Source organism: Neltuma alba, unplaced genomic scaffold (genome assembly GCF_004799145.2).
Source record: "Neltuma alba isolate B1F8T4 unplaced genomic scaffold, ASM479914v2 tig00012535_pilon, whole genome shotgun sequence".
NCBI lineage: Eukaryota > Viridiplantae > Streptophyta > Magnoliopsida > Fabales > Fabaceae > Neltuma > Neltuma alba.
Genome location: NW_021637000.1, coordinates 172,069 through 188,679, shown reverse-complemented (window position 1 = coordinate 188,679; position 16,611 = coordinate 172,069). Strand labels below are relative to the sequence as shown.

Below are 16,611 nucleotides of genomic sequence, written 5' to 3'. Positions count from 1 at the left end.
AGTGACTATCAGATGAGAAATAACAAAAAAATTTTATGAGTGCATATGCTACGTAACATCATAGGATAGGCCATAAAATAAGTTGTAATTGGGGATGAAGAGACGATGAGGATGAAACATACATGCAGGAGACAACTGCAATCATCGGTTTAAATACATTGAGTTCAAAATGACCGTTTGCTCCACCAACTGTGATGGCTACATGGTTTCCCATGACCTGGAAGTTAAAATAAACTGTCACTCATAACTTTATTCTAAACATAACCATAATCACTACAGAACTGAAAATGCATGAGTAAGGGAAAGAGAATAGTAAGTCTCCGTTAGAAATATGAAAAATAGAAGTAGAAAAGGGGAAAAGGGGAAGAGAAGAGTAGAGAAGAAGAACTCTAGAACCAGAATCTGTAATTCTAGAGAAGAGAGAAGAAGAATGAAAGAGAATAGAGAGAAGAGAGAGACTAGAACCAGCATCTAGTTCTAGGAAAAAGAGGAGACAGTTAGCGAACTATATAATCATTCATTCATTCATCCATGTCATTGATAGAATACGTCTAATATTTATAGCCTAATACAGTAACTGCAAATAACTACTCTTTCCCAAACATATAAAACTGACATTAACTGACATTATCTTAAAATAACCGACATAGGACATTTGTAAAACTGACACTAACTTAAAATAACTGACATAAGACACTTATGATGGCTAATACAAAATCACAACATAAAATAAAAAACACAATCCTAGTAAAGGGCGCTAGTTCCTAGCAGTCTCCAAGCCTATACACTGCATGCTTTTAGAGCTCAATTGATCACTATTATCTCATAGAAACCGGACAAGTTAATCTTTACCTGTGCACAGACCATTGTGAGAGCCTCACACTGGGTAGGGTTAACCTTTCCCTGTACAGAAGAAAAATGATGCGTCCCAGTCAACATGTAATAGAACTTACATGGATCAATAAGTTTATCATCAAACAAAAATAAACAGGCTTATTTTGAGAACATATGTATGTTAATAAGGCATGAGGATCTTACAGGCATAATACTGCTTCCTGGTTCATTTTCAGGAAGAATGAGTTCACCAAGGCCACAACGAGGACCACTATAGTAGGACAACATTATAAGAATTCACAGAAGAATAAAAATAACCAATTTGTACATTATCACAATTCTTGCATGCCAACCTTCCTAATAAACGTATATCATTTGCAATCTTCATTAAAGATGTTGCAACTGTGTTGAGGGCTCCACTGGCTTCAACAAAAGCATCGTGGGCAGCCTGCAAAGGGACAATATGAAGTCATGGCGGTGCCAACGTTTTGCAACATGTGATGCAAGATTAAGAGCACAAATCAGTCAAAACAAATCTGGCTTACAGCAACTCAAGGAAAATAAATTAGTTTCAGCTACAAACCAAGGCCTCAAACTTATTTTCTGCTGTGACAAAGGGCAAGTTTGTTTCCTCAGCTACTGCTGCTGCTATGTTAACATCGAACCTAAAATGACAGCCAAATAAAGTCACACACGTTCTCTTCAACATAAAGAAAGTATTGATTTGCCAATATAGCATCAATTCAAATGCACAGCTTCTATAGAGAATACATACTATCACTTTGAAAATACAGTTAAAATTCAATTTCAGGAAATACATGCTACCAGTTCTAAACATAAGTGCCTATGTGCACAGTCAGTCAATGCATATAGTAGATTTCAACAAATTCTTCTTGTATAGGATTGTTTATTAAAATAAGAATTCACAGAAGAATAAAAATAACCAATTTGTACATTATCACAATTCTTGCATGCCAACCTTCCTAATAAACGTATATCATTTGCAATCTTCATTAAAGATGTTGCAACTGTGTTGAGGGCTCCACTGGCTTCAACAAAAGCATCGTGGGCAGCCTGCAAAGGGACAATATGAAGTCATGGCGGTGCCAACGTTTTGCAACATGTGATGCAAGATTAAGAGCACAAATCAGTTAAACAAATCTGGCATACAGCAACTCAAGGAAAATAAATTAGTTTCAGCTACAAACCAAGGCCTCAAACTTATTTTCTGCTGTGACAAAGGGCAAGTTTGTTTCCTCAGCTACTGCTGCTGCTATGTTAACATCGAACCTAAAATGACAGCCAAATAAAGTCACACACGTTCTCTTCAACATAAAGAAAGTATTGATTTGCCAATATAGCATCAGTTCAAATGCACAGCTTCTATAGAGAATACATACTATCACTTTGAAAATACAGTTAAAATTCAATTTCAGGAAATACATGCTACCAGTTCTAAACATAAGTGCCTATGTGCACAGTCAGTCAATGCATATAGTAGATTTCAACAAATTCTTCTTGTATAGGATTGTTTATAAAATAAGACCAGGCCTGATGAAAAGCACACATACAACTGAGCAAAAGAAAACTTCATCTATTATAATCATTTTGGAAGATATTATAACCATGGTTGACATTTCAAAAAACTTGGGGGGGGGGGGGAATGCATCTGAACAGCAACCAAAAATCATATGTACCCCTTCTTTGTATTCAATCCAGTCCCAACAGCCGTTCCGCCCTGTGCCAACTGCTCAAAAGGTCCAACCAATTAGTGCCCTAAAAGACTATAACCCAACAAATGAAAGATATATCAATTAACGTTTGTGCTTGGACATCTAACCTGATACATTCGGGGCAAAGTGCACATCACTCGATCAATTCCATACTTCACCTGTTAATAAATGAAGAGAAAGTAAGAAATTAAGCTATAAGTATCAATCATGTACTGTCCATTCAACACCAGACAAGACATCATAACAAGAGGAAATTAAGCTTACTTGTGTAGTATAGCCACTAAACTCCTGCCCAAGAGTTAACGGAGTTGCATCTTGAGTATGGGTGCGCCCAATCTTCACAATATCTTTGAATTCAACAGACTGGGAGGTATTGTGTGGATATGAGAAAATTGACAGATATAGATTCAATCAATAATAATTGTCAAAAAAAAAAAAAAAAAGGTACATGAAGAAGCATAGAACTTTCAGAGCTAAGGTCTGTGACATGTGAACGGTCGCAAAGACAATGGCAAATAGTTTAAAGACAGAAAGACAAGTGAGAGAAAGAACCATAGAAACCATAGGTTCAAAACAGGACGCCAAAAAATTATGATGCAATAATACATCCCAGGTTTGAGTGTTTAACTATGAACCTTAAGATAAAATAAATGATTGCCAACCAAGTTGGAGACCCTTCTCCTAAGGCTAGCTATTGAAGTAGAAGAACCAACCTACTTGAGAATTCTATAAAGTAGCTCATACCACATAAAGTGAGATTAAGCAACCTACACCATTTTGGTCTCCATCAATTAGATGCCATTGACAAAATGAAATCACAGCAGCTACATTTTGTAAAATTTAACTCGAATTCCTTGGCAATTAAAACCCTCTACCAGTCAATACTCTCCACAGCTAGTCCATTTTGGAAATCAACCGCCTGCTCCATTATCAATTTGGTACAAACAAGAGAACAAAACTGGTACTCTACGAGAAAATGTATTCATTCAGCTATTCACAGAACATCAATCTTCCACTATCTTCTACTTAAATCTCCTAAGAGGGCCGTCTGTATTGGGGTAGTTAGTGGTTAACCAGTTCCTACATGTATCAATAAGACTGGAATGAAACCAAACCAAACCAAACCATCTGAACTTCTCCTACAGATCACACACTCAGATGAAGAAAGAAAAGAAGTATCTGTCTAAGATATATTATTTGAAATCCAAATTCGCTATTATGACTCACAAGGGCACTTGATAACCTAAAAAGATGCAATAAATCACCTCCTGACATGAGCAGGAGCAATCCACCCATCATGCTATGCTTCTTTTGAAAGTATGAACTAGAAAATAAATTATCAAACCTTGGAATGTAGTGAAGAATGTAAGGTTTTCAGTTTTGGAATTAGTCTTGAATTTATTTCCGTTGCAGCTGCGATGTGCATTACCTGGAGGTAGAAATTTGCAAAATAAATAAACATAAAATATTTTTAAAAAAATTAAAAGGAAAAGAATATTGATCTTTTTCAGCAACAAGACAACAGTTGATAAAGAAAGTTGAAAAATGACAGCTACAGTTCAAAAGGACTCAGCAATAGTAATTACCTCCTCAGTGCAAGGAATAACTAGCCAATTCAATTACTCAGGTAGGAAATTAAAGTAGTTGAGACCACCAAAGAGAACAAAACTTACAGTTGGAAACGTGTCGTTAGAAGATTGTGATCTATTGACATGGTCATTCGGGTGCACAAACTTTTCACCACGCTTATGACCAAGAATCTCAGCTGCTCTGTTTGCAATAACCTGCAAAACAGGACGCCATTTCTTTAACATCAGACAATCCAATCATCAAATGGATCGAGCATTCACTAAACCAATCAAATAAATGATCCATGTATCCTAGACTAAACAAAATATTTGAAAGCGATATTTGTGCCATGATGAATAATTACAAGTCCATCAGGTTTGCTGCAGAATTAATTATTGTTTTATAGAACGAATATAAACTATAATTACAAGTCCATCAGGTTTGCTGCAGTATTCAAATCAGAGCACTAACCTCATTAGCATTCATGTTGCTTTGAGTGCCGCTGCCAGTTTGCCATACAACTAGTGGAAAATGGTCATTTAGCTTCCCCTCCGCTACTTCTTGTGCAGCCTGCATTATAGCTTTCCCAATGGTGGGATCAAGGCCGTATTCTACGTTCACCTGCATTAGAAGCATGAAGACCCATCAGGCGGGGCAATTTTTCAATTGAACCAGGATGATAATGGAACGAATTTTCAAGAATTTCGGTAACGCTAAAACAGACGAGACTGAAATTGACATTAGCGGTAGTGTATGATTTAGCCAACACCCAACACACCAGACGTGCCAGCACTAGAAGTCAATTGGAAGTAAAACAAACTTTTAAAAAATATAGGGGTAAAAGCCAGGCTTGCCCAAGTAACCCGGTTTATACCGGGCATTAACAATTGGAATATCGCGATATAGCTATTTGTCGAAGGCAGTTAAGGGATAAGACTTGAATGCGAAAACAACCTTAGCAGCGGCTTTTTTTAAGACGCCAAAGGCACGAATAATGGGTTCAGGCATTCGTTCCCGCTCGCCACCGATATCAAAATTCTGCAACGACCTTTGAGTTTGCGCGCCCCATAATCTAACAGAAACAAGATCTCATATGACATTGATAAACGAAGCATTCGACTTGCTTCGAAAGCGAACTAGAAGAACATTTTATGAAGAGTAAGACGTGAAACAGAAAAAAGTACTTGTCGGATGGGACTTGAATTGGTCCAAAGGTATCTCTTTCTTCTCTAAACGAAGTAGAATAGGCCCTAGAAGAGAGAGCAAGACGTAAGGCCAGGGAAGGATGCACAGCCGATGATCCGCCCGATAACCGCCGCGAGATAACGTAGAGGGCCATCCTCCGCCCTTCTGAATGAGGATGCAGTGGGCAACCAAGGATGCGGAGGCCGCCGAAAGTGGGGGAAGTCGAAGAGCTAGAAGATGAAGAGCGTAATAGAAAGGAGATGGAGGCAGAATAGAATTGAAGCTTACGTCAGCTTTCGATCAAAGATGGGCTGCGGCCATGTGACGCCACTGTAATGGAAACGAGTTTTCCACCTTTGTTTTTAGGAGGGTCAAAAAAAAAAAAGGGGTTCTTGCTCGCTGTTACAGTCTTAACTGTCTTATTTTTTTAAAAAAAAAATGTTACATTATTTTTGCCGACGTAAAATAAATAAATTTTTTATTTTTATAAAAAAATTATTCTAACTAACTTTATTAATTTACATAAAATTATTATAGATACTTATGAAAAAGGACCAAAGTAAATACCATAAAAGAACAAAAACTGCCACATGGGTGTTGAGAAATTATTGAAAGCTGGTTAAGGTTAATTAATTTATCTTGCACTTGTTTATTTTTAAAAGATATTCCTTCTTACGTTTTATCGTTATACTTTTGCCCATTAACTTGCTTGTTTGCAATTAAACTTTGCATGGCTCTAGTTGGAGTAACTCGAGTCAACCGACGTGATTTCCTTCTTACGCCCAAAAACAGTATTTTGAGATCTTTATTACAGAGTTATATCACTTGAAATTCAGAGAGAATTATATAGAGGTCTCAAGTAGGAAACTTATTTACAAACAACTCTAGCAGGTTTGCTAAAATGCACTCAAATCCCCTGTAATTGAATGACTTTTTGTTGAGTTTGATTGTTTTTACTCTCTGGACGACTTACTCTGCCCCCTGCAATTTGCCTTGATGTCTATTTGGGTGTTTCATGTTTATGGACACTTCGCGGTGTAGAATGTGTCATAATGTCTGGCAAGCAACTGTGAATTTCATGATTCCCTTTGGTATTAACTACAATGATCTGCTTCTTCAATAGGACCCTGGAGAGTTTCATGATTATATATGTTAGGCTGGTTTGTTCGGATATCTCTTCTTGTCCACGAAAGATGGTCTTGAGATCCACGAAAGTTGAACTGTCCGTTCTATTGCTTCCTAACTTGGCACTATTATTATACCAGAAAGCGGCTTTTCAGTAGTTAGTTAATTTGGCCATGCTTTTAGAGCTTCCACCCTGAGTCTCGGAGGACCATCTTGGTGAAGTAGTAACAGCAATATCCAAGTTACTGTGCTTTAAGGATAGGTTGCTATACCGTATGAATATCAATCAATCATAGAAAACTTGTCTTCGTTTCCATCCATGGCAGGTCGATTTAGCTTTGGCTCCCCCACCCCTCCCAACAGTTCCCATGAAATGAACAGTGTCTTCTAAACCTGCTACTTTCTCTCGCTTCTTTTTAGATGTCTAATTACTTCTGGCCTCAAGCTGTGTGTGGAGAGTAGTGAGGAAGATAATAGTGACTTAGTGAACAACGTAAACACAAAGCATTGGATGCGAGGCCTTGTGTTGTGTCTCTATTGGAGTTTGGGCCTGTTGGAGATAGGAAAACTTTGAATTCAACGTTATATAACTGTGTCAGTGTTTGCTTTGAGGAATCGGGACAAACATTTTTAACGAAAGCAGGAGAGAGTCGACAATTTTGACGAAGAAACAGTTACAGAATTTATAGATCCACTACTTCCAGTCCCATTTCTCTTCCATTTCACATTAAACTCGTCAGCTCCCCTCCTCTGTGGACAATACTGTATCCAACCAGATGCATCCAACCATTTGGTTTCGACCCATAATAATTAATGCCTTCGACTACAAACATAGGGCTTCTTATCCTTAAAATTGTATTTGCATCGAAGACCTGTACTTCCTGATTTTATATCTTTCACACATAATTGAATAAGAATTTGTAAGTTCAAAGCCTCGGTACAGTTGAAAGAACTCTGTTTTCACAATTTCATTGTCGTCTTTGCTTAAGCTGCTGCATTATATACTTTTAATCATCTTTTCCAGTTATTTTTCATGACAGCAGTTTATGTACTCGTCATCCGTTGAGCTTGCAGTTATAAATTTGATCAACAGAAAAATTGACATGACAATATGATTATTTGAAGCCAAGAGAGAAATTTTCTAAATATCATTCTAGATCGATATTGATGGAAATCATATACGAATCGATTAACAAAAAAAAAAAATCATTTGATTCGAATCTTTTTCGTGGGAGTGGTGGATTGAAACTCAGATATCCCCGTTCCTTCACTGTGGTCCTCCATCATGCCCATCATCAGTCTCTCAAGATCCTCCAATGTGTGTTCCTAACAATACCCCAATTCAACGCTATTCAGAAAATAATAATGTTTAACTGAGTAAATAATTCTTCTCCACCTCTCATTTTTTGTTAGTTATTGTAGTGTTAAATGCAATACCTGGGGGCTCTCTGTCTGCGTCATCAAGATCAGTTCTTGCATGAAATCAACGAATCCCTGTTTCCAGAATTCCGATATGTAAATACAATGATATGTCCCCGGAAACACATCGGATAGAGAAATGACTCTAACAGGAAACGCACCTCCTCGTCGTCGTCGTCTCCGATGAAACCAAACAAGCCAGCATCATATATGGTTCTCTTCCCTTTATTAGACAAAACTACATTTCAAAACGAGACCATTAGTAACAACCAAAAACGCGCTAACGCAGCGTTTCAGAACTCATATAAAGGGAGGAAGCAATAGATTTTCAAATATAATACCCGAATAAGCCTCTTGAATTTGCTGAAACCGTCTTTTAGCTTCTGTAGCAAGCTTTGGCTCTCTAGTCCACCTATCCGGATGCCATTTCTTCCTCCCAGAAGAAGAAGAAGAAAGAATTGAGAACAAATTCACTTGAATGAAGAAAGAATATTGGTCATTGCTAGTTAATTGACAGAAAATTATTTTATCCGCCTCCAATAATGTGCCACGAAAGCTTAATTACCAGAGCCATTTTACGATAAGCGCCTCGGATTTCACAATCGGTGGCCTGCTTGCTTATCCCAAGCACAGAGTAATAACAACCACCGCAAGGGTCAACAACGTCAGACATCGTGGCCGACCGGAACTACAAGTTGAAATGGAGAATGCGGAGGTTATAGCCTCGCCGGTTAACGTTGGTGCGTGTCGAGGTTTAATAACGGGAGGCCTCGATTTATGTGAGAAAGACAGCAACTAAGGCTATGAGCGATCAGAATAAAATGCTGCATGGCCTGATTATGAAGAGAACCATGACATTGAGAATACAGGCATTGGATCACATCTGATCTTTAAGAAGAAACAATTAAGGAAGGTTGAAGAGAGGTTGAAAGTTCTAGAGGCTTCTGGGGGAAGGAGGTGCTGATATTCTTGGGTGTGTAGAACCCCTGGCCAAATGCAGTGACTGGGCGTTATCGTCACATAGGGAGTGCCTCTTGCGGAGCCACATATCTTGCATGCACCTCGGACACCTGTAATCTGAAATGGGGCCCACCCTGCCTCTCTTGGCTGCCTCTTTTGTTACCAAGAAAACAAAAGGCCAAAACGAAAAATGAATAAACGGAGAAAAAAGGAGGGGTGCTGGCGGATTGCTGGTTGCTGCTTCTGTCGCTCCGTGGTTTGCGTCTACCAAGTTTCCAACATGGATAATATGGCATTTAGCCCAGATGCTGCTTCCTTCTTCCCCTCTTTTCCCAATTTTATATATAAGTTACTCGCAAGCCTACGACTCTCTCTTTCAGAAAAATCAAATTACTATGGTTGGCAAAAAAATCAAGTTAAACATTGAATATTAATTATTTTTAATTTTTTCAAAACAAAGATATTATTAAGTATTAAATGTGGACACCTTTGAAACCAAAACATAATAATTTGATGCAATGCGAGAACTAATGGACCTGAGTCAAGACTGAGGCCCTAGGCCCAACTCAAGAGTCGGACATGACGCTTCTTTAAGCTTGGGCTTCGTTATGGATTTAGAGGCCTGTCTTCCCGAATCTCGACTGGGTGCATTGGGGTGCTCTCCTATTCCTTCATCCTAATTGCTCTCGTTGAGGTTCGGTTTTGGACGGTTGAGTTACTTATGCAAGTATGTAACCCAATTTTCAACCAAGAATCCTAATTCAGATTCCAGAGTCCAGAAATGGGTGTATTCGCGTCGAGTGCTGTGTAAAGAGAGCTTGGTGAAGCAAGCAACGGGTATTATTGTTGCATTATCTGTATCTGTATAATACAAATTACATTTATATTTTATACAACCAAAAATAATAAAAACATCACAGAGAAATCCCTCGCTCTCTCCTAAATCTAAAATTGTTAAAAAAAAATGAAAAGAAATAATAAAAAAAAATCACCCTTTTAGCGTGTAAATTTTAAAAATGTTCACTTTCTATTCCCATTTTTTCGTTTCATGTCAACCGAAGCTGGATGCCTTCCCGGTCGATGCGAGACACCGTTTGATTGCTTCCGTGAAGGAGAAGGACCAAGAGAAGGATTGGTGATACTCTTGCTGAATAAATAGCCAAGAGAAAAAAACTAATATTAATTTCCAAGAAGGTGTGTATCAAAGTTTTTGAAGTGGAGCTAAAAGTAAAATTAAGCTGAAGTTTTACCTCAGTTCTGGGCCTTTTGTTAACTTTGGGACAGATGTCTTAGTCTTCGGTCCAATGCCATTGGCGACGCCTGGAAGTTTGGAATGATTAAACTGCCAAAGTAAGTCGTGTTCCGAAGAATCACTGGTTGCAGCATCAAGATCATCCATGCCATCTGACCCTGCAGCATTGAACTGGCTGCCTCCCATAAACACATTATAGGACTGATCAGTGTATATTTTGGAAGAATCTTGGAGGTATTTCTGATAAAAGACATCAGACAAGTTTCCATTGTCTGCTCCCCAAAGTCCCAAGGGGTTCTCAGTTTTGCTCACATCTTGCTTATTTACCATGACCTTATCAACCCACTCTCCAGATCCAGTTTCTTTATCATCTTCCCCGTAGTTTGGTCCAGGACTACTCACTGGGGGCCATGGCGGTGAATTTGTTGATATCTCATCAAAATCAAAGCTCTGAGTTTTTGGCTTCAATGTGCTATTACCGTGCAGCTGCAGGATCAACGGTAATCACAGTAAGCGAAACCATTTTAAGCGATTGGAGAAAATCATTAGGAAATAAAGCACACACCTCTATGTTGCCAACATCAACCATAGGTTGCCGGCATCCAAGGTGATCACCCACTGTATCTGCACCCCGCTTGTCAGTATGATAAGGTGAGAGCTCACTACTAGCCTTTTTCCTGTACTTTTCAGAGCTTCCAGATAAAGAATGCTGCACCACGTGTTCCGATTCTCCCTCCCTTCTTGCCAATGCTGCCTTAAGGCTAGCAATCTGTCGAACAGATTAATTGTTCAACTAGATTTAGTAACTTGCAACCAGAAAGGAGTCAGAAGAACACGCAGAACTGTAAGGTTAAGCAGGCAGAAGAACCTGTTCCTTGAGCTCTTTAACATCTGCACTATCTTTGTTTACTCGAGCAGCTCCAAGCTCAACTGTAGCAACTCTTTCGGCAAATTTTAAGGTGCTGATTGTTTCGCCGAGAGCGTCACTCTCTGGACTTACGTGGACGAACATTAGGGTCTTGGCGTGTCCTCCTGAAATTATAGGTCCCACATATTAAGAAGCATGAAAAACATGCTGGACCTGCAACGCAAACTACGTCTAACCAGCAACCGAAACAAGACTTAATCTTACCAAGCGAATCTTGGAGTAATTGTGTGAGTTTGCTATTTCTATATGGGACATGAGGATTTTTCTGAGCAAGGGAAGCGATGACATCACCCAGAGCTGAGAGAGATTTGTTAATATGTTGCGCCTCTTTTAGCCTATCTCCTGTGGCCTCCGATTTATCTACCCTCTCGCTTCCTGCCAAGTCAACAAGATGCATGCATCCCCGAAGGACAGTTCCTGATGTCAAATCTCTTCCTTGTACATGAACAGTCAAGCAACTGCAAAATTGAGAATTTCAAGACACTAGTTAGCTCCGCCAACGTACAACAAAAACAAGAGGATAAAGATAACAGGAAATAAATGGATTATAAACATGCCTATGAGAGCGGCTGCTTCTGTCATTAAGGGCAGTTGCTCCAACAGCACGGTTTCTGTGCCCCAGTTTCATCAAATCAATAACATCAAGAGTTGAGGATACAGAAACGAGGCTGGCATCTGGCACACTGAGCCCCTTATGAGAACTATTTCGAATTTCTAATGTATTGATGGTTAAGTGCCACTGGGCAAGCAACAGCATAAAAAATCTGTTTTCATTTTAAAGCTCTATCTATATATGTTTAAAAAACGGCAGTCAATATCATCTCTGCTATATTCTGGGGTTTTAATGTTCTATAGCCATATCCATGGGAGATATATAAGAGTGAGAAGCAATTATATGACCAGTAAAAGGATATCTTCTGTTGCTTCCATCAGTAACTAGCAGATCTCTGACTTGCTCATTGTAAATCTCAATCATTTGAACGGACACATCATAACGAAGAGTATCTTTTCTCTGATCTGCTATAAGAAACAAGTCACCCAGAGCCCGATAGTTTACACCTTGGCTTTTCTCTGTAATCTCTTTCGGTCCAGTCTAAATGTATACAACATATATCAGCAAAATATTATTAAAACTCGAAAATTTAGGAAATAACTTCAAACTACATCCTACCATAGTGTAAGTTTTTCCTGATCCTGTTTGACCATACGCAAATATGCAAACGTTATACCCATCAAGAACAGACCTAACGAGAGGCTGCATATCAGAATACCTCCGCTGCAATACAATAATAGACGAGTTAATCTATGTCTAGATTTTCGAATTCTAGAGATACTTGAAAAAAGAATCAAACCTTGGGTTGCTGATGGTCCAAAGACTTTGTTGAAGTTAAAGGATCTGCGTCCTTTCCCATTCTTTGATGAGACATTAATTGTGATAGTTCCATCGTCTATATTTTCCACCGTGCTCGAAAAGTTTGATTGTCCAGGCAAGAACGGTCTTACTCGACAATACACCCTAATGCTCCCTGGTACAATAATAGACGAGATTTTAACCCGCCTATGTCTAGATTTTCGAATTCTAGAGATACTTGAAAAAAGAATCAAACCTTGGGTTGCTGATGGTCCAAAGACTTTGTTGAAGTTAAAGGATCTGCGTCCTTTCCCATTCTTTGATGAGACATTAATTGTGATAGTTCCATCGTCTATATTTTCCACCGTGCTCGAAAAGTTTGATTGTCCAGGCAAGAACGGTCTTACTCGACAATACACCCTAATGCTCCCTGGTCAAACAAAAGTAACCCGCCTTGAATCTATTTGGGCCGCAAAGCCATAATAATGCTTTGGGATAAGGCAACCAATTATGTTTATTACCCTTAAGATCCTGCACTTGATTGTACAGTTTGCGATTTTCTTCAAGAACTTTGTGATATCCGGAAGCCGCATGAGCTAAGCTATTAACGTGCATGCCTATGAAGTTTAATATCAAATAATAAGCACGCGTCATCCATCAATCCCGAGGCAAAAATGGGGAGAAAAAACAAAAAAGCGATGAGCATAAAATTTGTCATTCCAAATCCCTACCAAGATTGGAGAATTCCTCTTGAAATTTCATTTGCATGAACTGCATGCCAGCTTTTGTGGTATGGATAGTCTGCTTTAGTTCCTACAGAAGCATGAGAATAACAAACTCTTACATACCCTTTTAAAAACTTCAAAATGGAGATTATATATATTATCACAGCTGCTCCCTACTTGGATTTCTCTTTGCTGCTGATCAAAGTGCGTTCGCCGTTTCAGAAGTTGGGCTTGCAATTCCTCATCGGTGACACGGTCTTTGTGAATGACTGCCTCTTTCTTCGTAACCACAATAGTTTTATTTTCCGCCTAATCAATTCCAAAACAGATTAGCATTCTAGTTCATCAATTCGTCAATTTTTCAGAATCTTCGGGCGTTTGAATGGGTCTGGCATGAAATAATACCTTCTTTTCTCCCAAAACATGCTTTGATACAGGACCATTGCCTTGAGAAACAGCGTCTCTTGAAGTTGCTTTTGTCTGAATGACATGATAAACAAATAAACAAGAAAAGCTTAATCATAAGCGAAAAGCAGTTACTGTTAGAAACGGGGTAAATTTTGCAAATTGGCAGCCAATGACCTAAAACCAAAAACTTATGAATTAAATGTGAGAAGTGTTGTACCTGTTCACCCTGACTTGCAATGCGATGCTCAAACTCCTCTACCACTTTATTTAAAACGGATTCAACCAACTACATCAGGCAGAAAAAATTATAAATTAATTCGGTAGGAGCTGTGACAAGATAACAATGCAGTAGCTGGAATAGTACTAGATGGGGAACTCAACATTTAGTGTGCACTTTAAGTGGTGTTTCAAGAAGCAGATATGAGCGAAAAGCCAAGCCCTTCATCATGATGTTAGATGCCCCCACAATATTTCACATTTATAATAAGATAGCTTATGCTCACAGTGCACAACGGGAACAGCCTTATAAAGTATAATTAGATGAGTAAATTTTCTGTTTAACTTTTATCTACGAAGTATAAAAGTATTATTTTTCTTACCATTGGAACTTCTTCGGGCTTCTTGTCCAATAGCATTGCACGAACCAGCATGCTCAAAGAATGAGAAACCGACTGCAAACATAGGCAGTCCACATTCAGTCATTCTTTTCTTCTCAACTCAGCCAAGCAAGAGTAGATGAATAATTAAATATTCCGAGTCAAGCTTACCAACCATTTTATTAGACTCAACGTCAGAGGTTAAAGCAGCCAAAGATTTTTCATTAATGGATGAGGTCCTTGACAGGGAATTAGTAAATGGCTCTGAATTTTTTCTGACAAAAGATTTTCCTGAAGCTGTGGGTTTCAGAGCTCCACCAAATCTCCACACACCATTCGCCCCGTTTTGTTTCCATTCACTATAGGATTTAAGGGCCAAAACGCTGTTCACAATCCTCGATGATTTTCCTCCCTAATTGATTCAGCAGAAAAAAACAGGATGTTCATAAGTAAAGGATCCCTGTTTTATTAAGTCGCACCTAATTATAGGGTGTTGTTAACAATCGCGATAAGATAAATCCTTGCACACAAAAAATGTAAAGTAGCAAGAATTTACTTTCTTTACATACTTGTTCCAGATCAGATGCCTCAAAGGTAGGAAGTCCAATCTCCTGGACAGCGTCAAGAAAGTTCCTAACATTTTCAAAATACTGATATGCCGATAATGGTGCACCATCTGGGAGAAGTGCAGAATCAATAGGACTTTCCACGACCTTCACGATGATCACACAGCAAAAATTAGTAATGTTAAGAGAATGGATTTAGAGTAAATCAAACTTGATTCAAACTTACCTTGGGTATAGCTCCGGGTTGAACCTTATTAATAACGTTGCAGAGGATGATCCCACTTCTCAAACCAAGCCTAAACTCTTCCTCAGAGGGCTCGGCTGGTAAATCTTTAGCTGCAACAACTCCAACCATCTTTCTCAACCAACCTGCTGCTTCATATCTTCTTGATGCTGCATTTTAGAAGTTTTACTAATTTAGGATAAATTATACTAAATCCGTAATTCAGATTGTCCTTGCTAGATTGGCATGGATATTGCGGACCCTTTCTTTTCATATATACATGATCAAAAAAAACATAATTCAAACGATCAGGCTTGTTAATGGTGAATTGGTGATCGGCCCTCAATAATTTCCTTCATGAAGCTATAAGCCAACATTTATCAGCAACTAAAAAATAGCACAGTGATGCTGGGAGAAGAGAAACAATTGAGAAGCTTCAAACCAGAAAATGCATTTAGCCCACCATTCCTTATTGATATTCATAAAAAATTCGGCAAAGAGGGAGGAATTACCAGTTTCTTCTGCTTTTCTGGATTCCAAGTCGAGATCTTTTAGATGAGTCCCGTGCTGCTGAAGCACATCTTCCACTACCGATGCCACGGAAAACGACAATGTCCTCTCTGCCGCCATAATTTCACAGCAGATCGAACACTAATCGAACCTCGAGTACAGCTTTCAATCCCTCATTTCAAAGCAAACTCAACAATTCAGCTAATCAACACTAACCATCCATTGGATAGTGTTGAGTTGACTGATATTTGTGGAGCCTCTTGAGGAGGATGAGAGCTGGATTTCAGAGAAAAAGGAATGTAGAGGCGAGACAAGGAGATGATAAAAAGTGTGGGAAGAGTGGTTCCCTCGATGCTGTTGAGTGCAGTTGAGGTTTCTTTGCTGAAGATTCACATGCTCATATTCTCCATCATAACCTTTTGCTTTTCTCCTTCTCTCTACGTACAAATTGCGCTCCCTTTCTTTCTCTCACTATCTGTATCATCATCTGCTTTATACTCCTAGTGCGCTGGTTTTCTCTTCGCTGTGCCTCGGCTCCGAACCTACTCCCAAACCTCGCCCTTCCGATTTTCAAAAGTTTTAAATTGTAATTTGTTTATTTATTTTAACGGTTCTTAAAATTAAAAAATCACAAAACAAAACAAAACAAAATTCCCTGCGTGCACGGGACGAATTGCAAAGGTCCAACAGGGAATGTCGTTTTCACCTCCGTGCGGCGGCGCGTGTATTTCAAGCATAGTCACACTACACGTCGCAGGGAAGAGCTCGGAGCTCGGAAAGGCACGAGCAGAAGAGAATCCAATTCAATATGGCCGTTGGCCAGGGGTTGAATTTCACGCATCAACGGGGCGTGAAAAGGCCGGGAGAAAAATATGAAAATTTTTGCAATGGTTTACTTCAGAAAGGCATATTTTAATTGAAATTCAGAGCAGCCGTGATTTTGATTTTAGATCCCACAGGAATTGGCTTGGACTTGGATGCATCCTCTCACATAATGTGCCTTTCTTTATTTTTGGTACACCAAATCCACCATTCTTATTTGCAATATCCAATATTTTCCAAGGCATCGCTAAAGTAAAAGAAAGGACAAATAAACTAGTAAAGTGCCCACTTAAATCTTAGTAGATGATGCGTTTTCTGGATCTAGTTTTTATTATACATACAGTGATTTCATCAGGATGATTATGTTGGTTGCCTTCCATTTTCCTAAATTATGCTTTCTCGCTC

General features: G+C 38.8%; 3 protein-coding genes across 5 annotated transcripts; all 3 read right to left on the bottom strand.

The window, feature by feature from the left end:
* Positions 1-58: 58 nt before the first annotated feature.
* On the bottom strand, positions 59-5,627 carry LOC114728419 (fumarate hydratase 1, mitochondrial). Its single transcript, XM_028915331.1, has 13 exons — positions 5,321-5,627; positions 5,091-5,208; positions 4,608-4,757; positions 4,241-4,351; positions 3,913-3,996; positions 2,832-2,930; positions 2,675-2,725; positions 2,532-2,581; positions 2,043-2,124; positions 1,814-1,908; positions 1,039-1,105; positions 853-903; positions 59-217 (listed from the first exon to the last, which is right to left on the bottom strand). The coding sequence occupies exons 1-13, from the start codon at positions 5,473-5,475 to the stop codon at positions 59-61; spliced, it is 1,272 nt and encodes a 423-aa protein (XP_028771164.1). The 5' UTR covers positions 5,476-5,627.
* Positions 5,628-7,534: 1,907 nt separating this feature from the next.
* Positions 7,535-8,827, bottom strand: LOC114728386 (dnaJ homolog subfamily B member 3). Of its 3 annotated transcripts, none has more exons than XM_028915289.1 (5): positions 8,431-8,827; positions 8,207-8,294; positions 8,027-8,103; positions 7,884-7,940; positions 7,535-7,772 (listed from the first exon to the last, which is right to left on the bottom strand). In XM_028915289.1, exons 1-5 carry the CDS (start codon positions 8,536-8,538, stop codon positions 7,653-7,655), a joined length of 450 nt encoding a protein of 149 aa, XP_028771122.1. In that variant the 5' UTR covers positions 8,539-8,827; the 3' UTR covers positions 7,535-7,652. The 3 variants fall into 3 exon arrangements, with proteins under 3 accessions (XP_028771122.1, XP_028771123.1, XP_028771124.1); XM_028915290.1 differs by having other exon boundaries at positions 7,884-7,942; positions 8,035-8,103; XM_028915291.1 differs by having other exon boundaries at positions 7,649-7,783.
* An 816-nt stretch (positions 8,828-9,643) lies between these two features.
* Positions 9,644-15,842, bottom strand: LOC114728380 (kinesin-like protein KIN-14I). The gene is given in 20 exon segments (XM_028915282.1): positions 9,644-9,972; positions 10,076-10,563; positions 10,643-10,846; positions 10,946-11,109; positions 11,210-11,463; positions 11,563-11,724; positions 11,920-12,098; positions 12,177-12,270; positions 12,272-12,281; positions 12,613-12,786; positions 12,878-12,973; positions 13,088-13,169; positions 13,259-13,390; positions 13,487-13,561; positions 13,707-13,775; positions 14,089-14,160; positions 14,261-14,497; positions 14,655-14,798; positions 14,878-15,044; positions 15,387-15,842. Coding segments are annotated over 20 exon segments (3,048 nt in total). The 5' UTR covers positions 15,505-15,842; the 3' UTR covers positions 9,644-9,845.
* Between the last annotated feature and the right edge of the window lie 769 nt (positions 15,843-16,611).